Consider the following 14392-nt stretch of genomic DNA (forward strand, 5'->3'; position numbering starts at 1 on the left):
GTTTTGGATGATTAAATGAGTCATTTCAGGTTGAACTAAGGTTTTCTCGGCCGCCCTGGTGGTCTGTGGGGGAAATACCGTACTTGCAGGAGCAGTCGGCCCGCACCCACAGGCTCAGTAGTCTGGTGCATCGCGAGAGTCGGTCTTGCTTTACGGCGAGAACTGCTACACGCCCGCAGTGAAAGGCGTGCTCGTTGGTAGCGCAGTGGCGATATTTGTGCAGTTATTATGGCGGAACCAGCGAGAAAACAGCGAAAGCCCATGTTGGAGCAGGCAAGAAAGAGGAAAAGGGCTCTGGACAGAGAGAGGAGTCGTACACGGGTGAACATAGAAGGCTGCAAGGCTGACGCGGACCTCGCGTTTCTGCTGATGCGATTGTAAGTAACATTGTAGGGTTTCCCTCACGCTACCGCCTCGCCGACATTCCAAAAAAATAATAATAAAAAAATAAAACTAACTCGATATGCGCCGCTCCGCTCCGCCGGTCAGCGGTGCAAAGTTTGTCTCCGCCCCGCCCCGCCCCGCTCCGCTCCGCCGGTCGTCCCAAATTTCTAGGGGAAACACTGCATTGGAATGGTTTCTCTCTCTCTGTGTGCATGTTCATACCTTCACTGTGTTAGTCATTGTTTGTACTGCCGTTTTTTCGACTTTTGTATTCGTTTGCGTTCGCCTGTCTGCTAAGCTCAAAACAACCGCGCCTGGCTTGACGGAGGAACCAGAACAGCTGAGCATCTTTACGACAGTGCACTTTTACTTTCGCCCTCTGGGGGGAGCCTCGCTGGAAAATCAACCCCGGTTGCATAGTATACCTTTAAACAAAGATACAGTTTTATTAAAAAAAATAACACAGCTACCATTTTATTTAAACAGGATTAGTAACTGAAATATTAATATTGATAACAAGACAAACAATGAGGGTCCAAGGAAGGTCCAGGATGATGTTCGACCTTATATTTTCCAATCTGATAAAGAGGATTTCTGTGGTTTCTTTCAACTTAGCTTGAGCTTGTTGTTTAATTTTTATTTGTTGAATCAAATATAAAAGCAGTAGCCACAAAATGGACTCTGAAATGCTGAAGCCACACATACTCTCCTGGATACCGTAAATAGCACACTGTCCATTTCCCCTGCATTGTTTACATTGTTTTACATTGTTTACATTTCAAATTGTTTACATAAATCGCTGCTGCATCTTTATCCTGAAATTTAGAGCAATTTACTGTGATTTCTCAAGCTGTATGCAAATGAAATTTCGTTCTGTACGCACTTTGTGCGTACGAAATGACAAATAAAGCTGTCTAAGTCTAAGTCTAGTTAGCAGTCAGTCGCATGCATTTCACATTTTTTTACCCATTATATCCTGGGATCAGTAAATCCTTTATATCTATATTAGCCATTGTTATTTGCTGCGTAAAGTTTTATCGGACCCTGCTATAAAAACTCCAGATCCCCCCTTTAGCTCCCTCCAGTCCTAATTCTCTGGTGCCGCCACTGACTTCAGGTGTTGACTTAAAGGTGACAATGTTTTCCCTTGAGCTGACAGTCTCGTTTTATCAGCCTGCACGTCCGGTACACGGGTTCTGTCAGAAACTATTTGAATCCGCCACTTTGGACATGGGATTATCTGCATACGCAGGCGGTGTGGCGCCGAGCACGTTGCACTGCTTCGTGCCGGCCCACCTGTCCAGGCCAAGCGCCGGTGGACCGCTCACGGAGGGGGCGGGGTGACGGGGGGTGGAAGAGAGGGGGTGGCCAGAGGATGTGACGTTCTGTTCGGCGAGAAGATTGTCCCGGTATCCGCTAAACTGCGGCTGTTAATGTTGATGTTTGGCGCTGGAAGGCGGGGTGGGGATTATCGCAAGCAGCGGGATGGCTGGCTGAGTGAGTGGACGCGGTCTGTCGGCTCAGGGGATCGTTGAGCAGGGGGCGGCGACGCGACAACAATCACCCAGCAATGGACGCGACTCTCGTGCTGTCCGCGATCATTTTCACGCTGCTCGCCATCGTGGTCGCGACGTCGCTGCTCAGGGGCTCGTCGCCCGCGGCGGACTCGGCGAACGCGCGCGGCGCGGCCCGAGGAGCGGCGAAGTCCGAGGCGACGCTGAACGGCTGCGCGGCCGGGCAGAGGAGGAAGGAGGCGGACAACTGGAGCGAGATATGCGGGAGCTCGCACGACCACTGGGATGTAGTGAAATCTGTGAGTAGGTCAGAGAAGGCTGCAGGGAAGTGCGGCTGTGTAGTTCGCCTTGGTGATTTGCTCCTTTGCCTAATTCTCCCTTAATCTGTTTGACTTAAGTAGCCTACGACTCAGATAGTGTCTGGAATGTACAGAAACAATCTGAAGGAGCTCTTGGAATGTTTTTAATAGACGCACAAATAAAAAGTTAACCAAAGTGCAATGTCCAGGTGCAAATCCAGAATTCAGACAACTTAGATTATTCTTAAGAGCTTAATTCTAAAGTTAAACAAACATTCATTTTGCAGAGGGACATGATATATTTGCAGCCTTTTTTCCCCTCTTGATTTTGTTGTTTGGTTATTTAAGACTGATAAGTAATAAAATGTCAGTATTGCATAAGGCTAATTAAAAAAGGCAGACATTTTCTGTCAAGGACTACACAATCGTGGGAATCAATGGTGTCTCAACACTGCCACCAGAGGATAAATAATCAAAAAAGGCCATTTGTTAAAGAAGCTGGGTTGTTTTTTTTTTTGTTTTTTGTTTTTTTTACAGAGTGTAGAGTGCAAATCCATAATTGAGAAAACTTAGTTTATTTTTAAGAGCTTAATTCTAAAGTTAAACAAACATTCATTTTGCAGAGGGACATGATATATTTGCAGCCTTTCCCCCCCCCCCTCCTCTTTATTTTGTTATTTAAGACTGATAAGTAATAAAATGTCAATATTGCATAAGACTAATTAAAAAAAGCAGACATTTTCTGTCAAGGACTACACAATCGTGGGAAACAATGGTGTCTTGACACTGCCACCAGAGGATAAATAATTTAAAAAGGTCATTTGTTAAAGAAGCTGGGTTTGTTTAGTTTTTTTACAGAGTGCATAGTGTTGGGAAGTTGTGTGGAAGGAAAAACGTGGTTAAAACGTTGTACGAGCAGCAGGGTTAGCCACACACTTGAGAGAGGATTGCGAAGCAAAGCCCATTCAAGAGTTTGAGGAGATTTCTGTGATGTGAACTGTTGCTGGAGTCGGGGCCTCAAGAGCCACCACCCACAGATGTGTTCAGGTCATGTGCCACCTACAACTACCAGATGCCTTGTGTTAAAGGAGCAATAAGTAATAATGACACCTAGTGTTTCAAATCGGAACAACACAAACACAACAGCCTATGCAGTTTATTCAACGAGTCTGTTGTTGCTGTGAAACCCAACTGACTTTTTACTTACACAGTATAGGTCTGTGATGTTGTATTCTCTTCTATTTCTGGTCCTCTTCTCTTACTGGCTTCCATGTTAGCAGGCTGTTGCTCTTTTGCCAAGATAAAATACTAGTATGCAGCTCTGTTTTGGAAACCCTGGGAACTCTCATATGATTGGCTCAGGAACCAGGAAGTAAACACGAGCTGCACACTGGAAGTCGTTCCGGACCATACCTCAAATTTTGAAAGGAGAAAAACTTCACTAAGACATTGTTTATAGAGAGGATCTTGTGTTTATAGTAATAGTAATAATATAGTAGTAACATACTACTTTCTTATAGGGAAAGTTACTTCCATCCCGGGTAACAAACAACAATAATTCTGGAACATTTTACGGTTAATTTCTTACTTATTGCTACTTTAAGCTATTCTCGATCCAGAAAAGTTGTCTGAAGCTTCTTACCTGGACTAATAAGAAAAAGAACTGGACTGCTGTTCAGTGCTGTAAAGTCCTCTGTTCAGATGAAAGTAAATTTAGCATTTAAATTGAAAATCAAACTGGAGTAAAAGGTTTCTTGAGGACCAGTTTGAAGTTTCCACTGTCAATGATGGTTTGGAGAGCCATTTCATGTACTGGTGCTAGTCCACTTGTGTTTTATCAAAGTCCAAAGTCAGTGCAGGTGTCGATCCTTATGCTCGTAAGCTTTATGAAGATGCTTGTTTTATTAACCAGCAGGACTTGGCACTAGCCCATACAGGCAAAATGATTACAATTACCGTGTTATTACTGTACTTGATTGCCGGCATTGCTGCAGTAATTCATGCACTACTATGTGCACGTATTTCACAGGAAATGAAAAACTTTTTGGAAGGATTATATTTTAATTGAGAGAAAACCCTTGTTATTAATATGCAAATATTCAGATAAACTACATTTTAAAATACCTTTGACAGTTTTGAGCATGCAGTGTTTAATGACAAACGCGTATAACGCTTTACTAGACATACTGGCCAATCAAAGCGATGTGCGGTAAAGTCCCATGATTAGCTAACAAACGTACTCAACTATCAGCTTGAAATTGTAATTTCATGTAAGCTGCAACATCCAGAAAAAAATAAATGGAAAACTCAGTTAAATTTTTTGTTTTTTGTGTGTCATTTTTGTGTCCAAAATGTCAGTTCTAAGCGTCTCAGATTAAAATATCGCTTTAAAAACCTTTCCTAATGTTAGTGTCTTTTGTTGGGTTTCATTTCATATGAAAATAGACTTGATAATTGATATAGAAATGAAGAACAGGAGGTACTGAACCTGCATATAGAACTAACTGAAGTAATATAGGTCAATAGAAACATTTATCTGTCACAGCTATTGTCTAATCTGTTTTCTTTGAAATAGTTTAGATTTGCTCATATTTTGAAAGATCGGAGAGAGACCTATGAGAATGGCTTTAACGTTCCTCTCAGGCTATCTCTGACCTGTGTTTACCATTCATAAATGGCCACAAATTGCTCACCTGAGACACGCTCATGTGAACAACTTGTGCACATCAAAAATGTAGAAGTCAGTCACCTGGGTCAGATGCAAAGGCCAGATCCAGGACAAGCAAAAAAAAAAAAAAAAAAGGCATGATCTGTTGAGTTTATAATGGAGGACACATCTGACTTATTAATTCTCTGACAGGAGCAGGAACACCCCCTCTTTCACACAGAAGAGGGAGCAGCAGTCGAGTTTTCGTCGTCCACATCGAGTCTGTCCGTCCCCAGTTTAGAGGCAGACATGTCCGAGGCCTCGACAGGAAGGGGTCGCAGGTCCTTCATTGGGCTCTCTGATACGGAGCTCCTAAAGTGTGCTTTCTCTTATCCCCAGACCGAAGGAGCCACAGAGAGCCCGGCGGATAACAGTAAGCATTATTACCCAGCTCCCTCACACACATTTCACTTTAATATAATATTATGAAATATGGAGGGGTTATTTATGTTTGATCGGTGTGCACTTTTTTTATGTTTCCTGCTTCAACAGTGAAAGTGGAATCGGATGCAAATGATTCCTTGAAGTATGTTCCTGGAAAGGCACGGTCGCACCATTTAGAGGTGATGATGTCCAAAGAAGAGCTTGAAGAGGAGCAGAGGTCAGTGACAAACACAAATAGGAAAACCTTTGTATAATACTGTTTTTTTTAACTATTTTTTATTGATAAGCAAAGACAGAAGTACTTCTGTTTTTTTTTAGGGGAATGTGATAACAGTGCATGTCAGGGTGGTTATATTCTGAATAAAGCCAGGTGCATAGACCAAACGATGTAAATATTTGAGCTATCAGATGTTTTCACGCTGTTGAGGTTTGCAGTGACGTGTGCACAACTTGGCAGCTCATCACTAGCTCTGATAACTGATCTGTAAGGTATAGATGATAAATTTCCTCAAACACATTTGTATATAGCATACTCAAATACCCTCAAACCAAGTTTCAAACAGACAAAACAAAATGCAAAAATCCCCCAAAAACGTTTAACTACAGTTTCCATTTAAAGTCCAGGTGGTCCACGTCTGTTTAACTCAGCTTTCTTTTATCTGCACCTCGTGTGGTTCGGCACGGTGCGTCTTTGTCTGTTGTATCAAGGGTCGGCTTTAGGCGGGACAGAGTAAAGGTGAGACTGAGCCTCTGCTAAGCACCATTATCTGTCCGACAGATGAATTACAGAAGATTTAAAGAAACAAATCCAAGCGTCACCACTTGAAAAAAAGTGGAAGTTGTTAGGATTTTATTTCTGTAACATATTTGCATATCCCGCTCCAATCATTGCAGGAGTAAATGCAGCACAGACGTTTAGTGTCTGTTAGCCTGAAAAAGGAGCAGATATGTGGTAAAGTATTAGTTATTTTCGCCTAGTTGTCCCAGGAGAGTCGTTTTCTTGCCACTTGATGAAAAATAACTATCAGCCAATTAGCATTTTGCCAATCCTGACCTCAGGAGTGACGTTTCCCTCAGCAACTCTTTATCCTCATGTGGCCATGAAGTGACTGCTGACTTTTCTCCCCCTGCTGCCCTGTTATCGTCCATTAGACGTGCGGTCCACAGGTGGGCCTCCACAGGTGTTGATTGTATCTCTTATTGGGTTACTCTTTGTTCTGCCACTAGAGGGCGTTAGAGTGTCGCAACATTAAGACTTTTTAGAGCCGTCCAGTCAAACATGCACATTTTAAAACGTAGAATGACACTGGTGTGGATGGAATTCTAAGCAAAGATAACTGAGTTCCCATCTTTACTAAATGAGGAGACGGCGGTGATATAATTACAGCACTTTTATTGAGAAACAGAGCAAAGATCACATAGATGGAAAGTAATCGCACCCCACGGTTCCGCTGCGGTCTGCATCTGCCCTGTCTCTGCCTGTCTCGCTTTTCGGCTCCCCCTAATACTGCACAGTGGCCTTCCCATGAGACAAAACAAAGACAGTCTATCGTAAACAATCAGTATCCCTCAGCAGCTGCAGCATTTGGCCTTGCAATCAGCAAACAGTGGATCTTATACACAGCCATCAGGTCTCCAGGCCTCCTCTGTCTGAGTGGTGTGAGGTCATAGTGACTTCAGAATAATAATTCTTATAACAACTGGCAAGTTTGTTTTTTTGAATAATTTAATCAAAAATTGAAGATCCTACATCAAATGGATTTAGTGATCTATTGGACTATTATTTCTCTTAATTTTGACAATCGTGGCTTATGGTGAATCAACCTAAAATTCAGTTTCTCAGAGAATAAATTAACAAATTCATATAGTATACATTTTCTTTGAGGAACCAAGTTTTGGGTATTCGGTAGCTGTAAACTATAATCATCAAATTTAATTTAATTTAAACCCCTGAAGTATATCATTCCATGTTTAATAAATGAGTTTTACTTATATTTTGGAGATGAATCAGCTTTTCACTGATGTTCTTGCATCTTGCAATGAGAGATGAGGCTGATTGTACGATGCATGTCAAAGGACGGAAGGTTCTGGTTATTTTTAAAAGGCAATTTTGGACAACAGATGAGTTATTACAGCGTCACTAACAATGATGCTCTGGTTTTTATTGTGCCTGTCAGTGGACCATTTTTCATTAATTGGCCAGATAGCTAGACTAGTCGAAGGCCTTTACTTCGTCAGGCAGCTTCATATGAGCAATTCATTTCCACCCAACCTATCTGCCCAAATTTGGATGGATTTGATACAGTAAGACTGTACTAAAAATATGTTGCAATCTGTGTATCGTTGTGTGAAGTATTGGGCGGTGCACAGTTTGCACCACCCACTTAAAATGTTGGTAGGATTTAAGGTAATTTCATGAATCCTCAACAGGCAATCACACAGTTTTCTCAACAAGAAGGAGGCATTTTTGTTCATTTACTTAAAATTTTAATTACTTCTAACTACTTGAAAGACGTGTCACGTTTCATATATGAAACAGCTCATCTCCTTAAGAACATTCCTCATAATAATTTCTAAGCTGTGAATTTTTATTTTATTAACTGTAAATTTTTAAACAAGGGATGGGTTAATTGCAGAGAACAGTTTAAATTTGAATGTATGTTGCAATGACTTATTAATATTATTATTATTATTATTATTCCCAGCTGTTCTGCGACAGCCTCAGACATTAGAGAACATTAGTGAACAAATGGCATCTTTGAGATAGTGGCGCAGGAGTCAGGGAGTTCATCCTGTAACCGCCAGGTTGCCGGTTCGATCCCCTTCTCCGACCGTGTCAGTTGTTGTGTCACACTCGATAGGACGACTATTAGTTGTGCACTCCACAAACCTGACCTCTATGGATGAGTGGCGAATTGTTGAAAGAACCCAAATAGAAATGCCTTCTGCAGTTTGTCACAATCTATGTCGGGGTCACATCAGTTAAGATCAAATTGTACTGAATATAAAAGATTTGGGACTCTGGTTTTGGTATTTTGATTTGGTTTTGGGCCTGGTTTCTCTTGCAAAGTATTTCCTGATGACAAATTTGTTTAATAGGACCTGTATTGTACCTTGTTACATATTCTTTTCTGAAAAGAAAGACATTTTTATCGTTTGGTTTAGCATTGTTAGGATAGCAGGTGTGGCGTCAGTTCTGCAAGTCAGAGTTTGAAGATTTTTTTTAACTACCAAATCTGGGCAAAGATTTGAGGACACAGCTCTCTCACGTGTAACATAACCCACTGTAAACTTCTTGCAGATCTGAGAAGCCGGTATGTCAATATACATTGTAATAATCCAAAATCAACACCCACCCATATCAGTTTACTGCCACAGGCAAATAAAACCTTCTCTAAAGAAAAGAGAGAGAGAGAAACGGCACTCACAGTAGGCAAGTTATTCTCAAAGTTTTGGACAGGACCAAACCTACATCAACATACTTTCCAAATAAAAATCTGAAAAGTGTGGAGTGCACACTGGGTTAGGACTTTGGAGAACCCTTTGAGTTCTTTCTGTACCTGCTTCGCACATCTCTCTGCTGAATAGCTCCATCTCAGTCAAAGCGGATCGGGGGCATATGTGGACTTACATGTTCAAATCCTGCCATAGATTGTCAGTTAGATGTAAACCTACACTTTAACTGAACTATTCTAAAACGTGACTGTGCACTTTGGTCTGAGTCATTTTATTGTAGCGCTGGCTGTGTGTGTACCATTGTTGTCTTGTCGGAACATGAACCTCCACCTAAGTCTCAAATCCTCTGCAGCCTCTAACAGGTTTTCTTCCAGGGTTGCTCAGTATTTAGCTTCATCCGTCTTACCCTGTCCCTGCCGCCTTCAACGTGTTGTACGGTTATCGCCAGAGCTACATATTCCATTGCACAAGTTGAGTTTTGGTCTCTACTTAGCAGAGCACCTTCTTCCTAATGATTGCTGTGTCTCTTACATGGCTTGTGGCAGGAGATCCTAGATATTTCTCTCAATGGCGGCTTTCTTCTGGCCACTCTTCTATCATACCAGCTTTTATTTGGTAAACATCTGAACAGAGAACCTACAGCCCCTCCAAAGTTAAAATTGGCCTCTTGGCTGCTTCTCTGATAAATGCTCTGCCTGACAAGCCTTACAGTTTAGGCGGACGGCCATATGTTGGTAGGTTTGGAGTTTTGCCATATTACTCTCATATTTGAACAAGCGCTTTGTGAGGTGGCGAAAGCTTGGGATAATATTTTATAAAATAACACTGATTTTAAACTTTTTTAACAACTTTCCCCCAGACCTCTCTAGCGTGTTTCATTGTGTCATGATGCTTTTTGTTCACTAATGTTCACTAAGAAAGTCACTAAGGCCTTCACAGAAAAGTTGGATATATACTTAAATTAAATTACACTCAGGCAGACTCCATTTGCCAATTGGATTGCTTCTGAAGGTAATTTAATTATGTATTTAATTTATTTGTAAAAGCATCTGAAACCCGCAATTTGACATCCTTTCTTAGTGTTGGTTTTTCACAACAATCCCAATAAAATACACTGAGGTTTGTGGTTGGAATGCATCAAAATGTGGGAGTGTAAGGAGTGAGCATACTTTTGCAAAGCACTGTACCAATAAACTAATCACAGCAGTACATGTTCTTTTTTTTTTTGTAATGTAAATTCTGTATAGGTGTGTTTTTCTGCATTTGGCACTCTAGGCCCAAATTTCCCTGACCAGATGTGTAGAAATCCTTTTGTGGAGTCTTCTGTTTGTAAGCAAGGGTATTACAGGTTTCCCTGAGAAAACATTGTGAACATTTTATTTGGTATCTGTTCCCCCAGGGTGCAGCGGGAACAGCTGACCGCCATCTTCCAGCTGCTGAAAGACAACAAGGAGACATTTGGGGACATGTCTGATGGAGACTTAGAGGAGCAGCTCAGACTCTACTCCATTTGAGACATCCCAAGAACCTGATCTGCTCCAGGACTTATTCGGGACTCCAAACATTTCATTTTTTCCCCCCTTGCAGTATTCAACACAGCTGCCCGTCCCAACAGCAACTGCTTATTTTTGTTTTTAACTTGTATTCCACACAATCACACACCTGCATTGATCAGATGATTATGAAAATGACCACGGAGCATTGTTTCTATTAGTTTCATGTGTATAACTTTCGAATTGCTAAATAATAAACCAGATTATTGTGTAAATATGTGTCTGTTTATCTGGTCAGTCTGAGTCAATTCTGGGAAATCTGCTCCTGTTGATATATATATATTTTTTTGATTAGCCTGTTTTCTAGATTAAAGCTTTTATCTATGTAGTGACTCATTTATTTCATTGAAACAGCACCACCTCGTCGACACGTGCGTCAGAATATTTAGCAGCTGACAGTGGTCTGTTTCCAGCTACAGCAGTGTGACATCTCAAAGCCAATTGCTTAGTTATTGTTTTACAAAGCACAGCCCTTGAGCCCTTTTAAAAAATTATAAAAACTAGTCAACAAATATTCCGGAAAGATGTGGTTACACTCGGTGTTATTGTCATCAGCTACTTACAGGGCATGTAACTAACATAAAATGTTCTTTGCTAGGCTTGGTCAGGTTGCCAAGGATTTTAAAGGTCATGGTTTAAAAAAAAACACAAAAATATTAATTACATGCTACAGAAAGGGTAGAAGTGATCAGTTTTTCCAGGCTGGAAGGAGACTAGTGTCCACTGCGGCTCCTCCCCCACCTGTTGCTGTGCAATGCCGGTCCATTCAGCTGGTTGAAGGAGCAATCCAACATTTATCAAAATAAATACATTCTAATCTTCAGTGGTCATTGGGCAAAAGCCAAGTTACACCAACCGAACCCCACCCCCAACGTGCATGAATTTGTGGATATAGTGGTTCTCAAATGTTTTCTGTTGCGCTCCCCTTTGAAGAATTGAAACTTTCTTTCACTGGATTCCCAACATTTCAACTTCATGAAGAAAAAATAAAAATAAAAAAAATTCAACAAAAAACATCCACAATTTCTTTTGTCCAAGTGACTTTAATATACCTTTTATAAACTTCTATGTAATTTGAAGCTGCAGGGAGAAGACATAATTACTGTTTATTATATCTATTTCAAAACCATTGAGCTCAGTCTGTGGAGGGGATAATTAACGTCCTGCTTCTTTGGTAAGGATGGCTTCTGTTGAATCATGGCGTAGGAATGAAGGAGTGACTATTGGATTAGATCTCAGACAGTTTACTTAGTTCTACCACTTTATGTAGTAGCCATAAAATCTTTAATAGTCAGCCTTATTATGTTTTTTTAGTTTAACGATGGAAGGATGATTCATGCAGTAATACTGTGATACCCAATAAAAGCTGACACACTTGGACTAAAAAGCTGGACGCAGGATTGTCTGGTTTTCAACAAACATACATGCTTTGTCTGGAAGAGATTACAACCTTTTATAAGTGTTTAGATGAGGCAACTCACTTTAGTCCTCCCACAGTAGATTAAATGATTTGCTTAAACATCATCCATAAAATTCTAACATGTGCCAACATAACCCTATAGTTTATAAAAATCAATAAAGTGGCTTGCTAAATAACTTCTCCCCTCATAAACAGGATTGGATTAAATACATGTCTTTTAAGTCCAAAATTAATTAAATTTAAGCCAATAATGAATGAATGATAACTCCTGAAAAGAACTTCTAACACATGCTGTGTCATTAGCCAGATATATTTGGGTCCAAAACTAATAAGTTGTATCCTCAAATTATTAAAACAAACAATATTTACCCATGTTTAAAACCAATGATTGTTTGGTTAAAAGCAAATGTGTTGATGCTCTGTTGCAAGAATAAATGTTCATATTTCCATTCAATCTAACTGAGATTGAGCTATTTTGTAAAGTAAAATCGTATGTGGTTAGTCTATAGATATGCAAAGCTGATAGACATGCCCCACACCTGGTTTTATAAAGTATTGACTCAATACATATGCACAGCAGCTTTGCAGATCTGTATTTGCAAATGTTTTCATTTTTCTTGTATACTCATAAATAATTACCAAAACAGCACTACAGTGTGTGATTTATAACATAAAATGCAAAATAAATAAATAAATAAATAAATAAAAGGCATGAAAACTTTTGCAAAGCATTAGGAGACACTTTTCCATGGGATGTGATACCAGTGGCATTGTAGTTGAAGAAGTGAATAAAGGAGTGGGGAAAAATCTGTTTTGCAAGGAGGCTGTTACGAACGGGGACAGAAGGAACCAGTATTCAGGCTAGACAAGCAGATGATATTTCAAGGAAATGTATTATCGAAAAAACGATCAGACAAAACTCAAATGGGCATCTAGCCAAAAACTGAACAACAGAGCTCAAAAAACAAAATAGTCCAAAACTGATAAATGGTAAGACTAAATAATCAAAAACAGGGGACAGGCAAGCTCTAATATACAAAAATCAGATCCAGTCAGGCAACAGGCAGGCAGTCAGAAAATAACAGGACAATTGGGGGTCAGGCTGGCTCAGAACTCCAAAGGCTAATGGGGTCAGGTCTACAGGCAAACAACCAGAGTACGGGGAATGCTGGACAAGACTCACCAATAGACATGGAAAACAATGATCTGGCAGAGTGCAGGAGACAGAGGCAGGTCTAAGTAAGGGAGTGAGCCGGTGAACTGAGTGAAACTAATTAAACAGATTTAAAAAAAATAAATAAATAAACAGATAAAAAAACAGATAAACCAAAACAGTTTCAGGATAAATCAAGACAAACCCAATCTAAAAACAGAAACTAAACCCATGACAGAAATGGTTAATGGAAGAGAATCACTAAACCAAAACAGAAACTTAAACTAGACCAATCCAGAAACAAAATAACCATAAAGACCAAACCTAAGCTAGAAAACCAAACTAAGACTAAACAGAACACAAACAAATAATAAAAACCAGAGCTAATACTAAAGACAGGAGAGAGAATCAAATAACAAACATAAACCATAACAAAACCCAAATCATGACAGAGGCTACTAAGAGCCATGGGGTCATAACTGCCTTAACACTGAAATGTCATTTTTGCCCTTAAACCATATGACGAGGGCCTTACTCGCTGGGTTTCTGCTACCCTCAGAAAACCCTATGAATGAAGTCTATCAATGAGCAAATTAGTATTTATAATTAATACATTTGACTTAGTGCTAGACTGGGTTGGACCACCTTTGCTTCAGTTTTTCTTGCTATAGATTCAAGAAGATACGTTCCTCTGAGATTTTGAATCCATATGCATACATCTATTTCAATCTGAAAAACTCACACAGAAAAAAAAGGCAATTAGAAGAATTATATTGATACAATATTTTAAGACTTTAACGCTCAGTTCCAGCAGGAAAAATTCACGCTGAATTATACTTCAATATGCATAAGCAGGCGTATGAGAATAAGGATGTTTCCCCCCAGGCCTGGAACTGGTGGTGGAGTGGAGATAAATAAAGTTTGTTCAGTCCATATGCTGAACTGTTTGAGCTTGATGTCCAACTTGATAAACACAGGTTTGCATGAACTGTCCATGATGAGCAAGCATGAAGTGACTGTGGAGAGGAAAAACTCCCCTTTGGGAAGAAACCTCTGGCAGAACCAGGCTCAACATGGCGGTCTTCTGCCGGACGGTTTTAAGGAGTGACTGGGAATTCCATAAGAGTCCAGGAGGAATTACACTCTGATAGGGATGAGGTTGAAGGAGGACCGTAGGAAAGCCAGGCGGAGCTTTCTACGATGGTGGAGAAGGGGATGGAGGTGGGTTGAAACCGATCAACAGAGTCCAAACCAGACACGCGCAGCCACCGCTTGCTCGCTGAGGAGAAGGCCGAGACGAGGATGTAGAGTTCTTTTAAGATGAACCCAGGATGCTGATTGGCTTGCGTCGGAGGCGGATGAGTCTCTGATTGATGGAGGTAGGTAATAGAATTTCTTCAGTTTGAATTTTCGCTTAAGCTCCATTATCATGCAGCTGCTGCAGATTTATCAGATGCACTTTGATGATGTCAATCTCCCAATCTTTATTTCCCATTCCAGCACATCTCAAAGATGCTCTGAG

At 40.5% G+C, this 14392-nt stretch overlaps 1 protein-coding gene across 2 annotated transcripts; it reads left to right on the top strand.

Moving 5' to 3' along the window:
• The first annotated feature begins 1748 nt into the window (after positions 1-1748).
• On the top strand, positions 1749-10625 carry LOC105928250 (matrix-remodeling-associated protein 7). Of its 2 annotated transcripts, none has more exons than XM_012865417.3 (4): positions 1749-2197; positions 5058-5277; positions 5397-5505; positions 10144-10625. In XM_012865417.3, exons 1-4 carry the CDS (start codon positions 1955-1957, stop codon positions 10256-10258), a joined length of 687 nt encoding a protein of 228 aa, XP_012720871.2. In that variant the 5' UTR covers positions 1749-1954; the 3' UTR covers positions 10259-10625. The 2 variants fall into 2 exon arrangements, with proteins under 2 accessions (XP_012720871.2, XP_012720872.1); XM_012865418.3 differs by having other exon boundaries at positions 5244-5277; positions 10144-10265.
• The last annotated feature ends 3767 nt before the right edge of the window (positions 10626-14392 follow it).

The sequence above is a fragment of the Fundulus heteroclitus genome, chromosome 10 (assembly GCF_011125445.2).
Source record: "Fundulus heteroclitus isolate FHET01 chromosome 10, MU-UCD_Fhet_4.1, whole genome shotgun sequence".
In the NCBI taxonomy this organism is placed as follows: domain Eukaryota; kingdom Metazoa; phylum Chordata; class Actinopteri; order Cyprinodontiformes; family Fundulidae; genus Fundulus; species Fundulus heteroclitus.

Coding starts and splice junctions, on each gene's coding strand:
- LOC105928250 (XM_012865417.3), top strand. CDS start 1,955: ATGGACGCGACTCTCGTGCTGTCCGCGATCATTTTCACGCTGCTCGCC. Junction 2,198..5,057: donor ACTGGGATGTAGTGAAATCT/GTGAGTAGGTCA, acceptor ATTCTCTGACAG/GAGCAGGAACACCCCCTCTT. Junction 5,278..5,396: donor AGAGAGCCCGGCGGATAACA/GTAAGCATTATT, acceptor CTGCTTCAACAG/TGAAAGTGGAATCGGATGCA.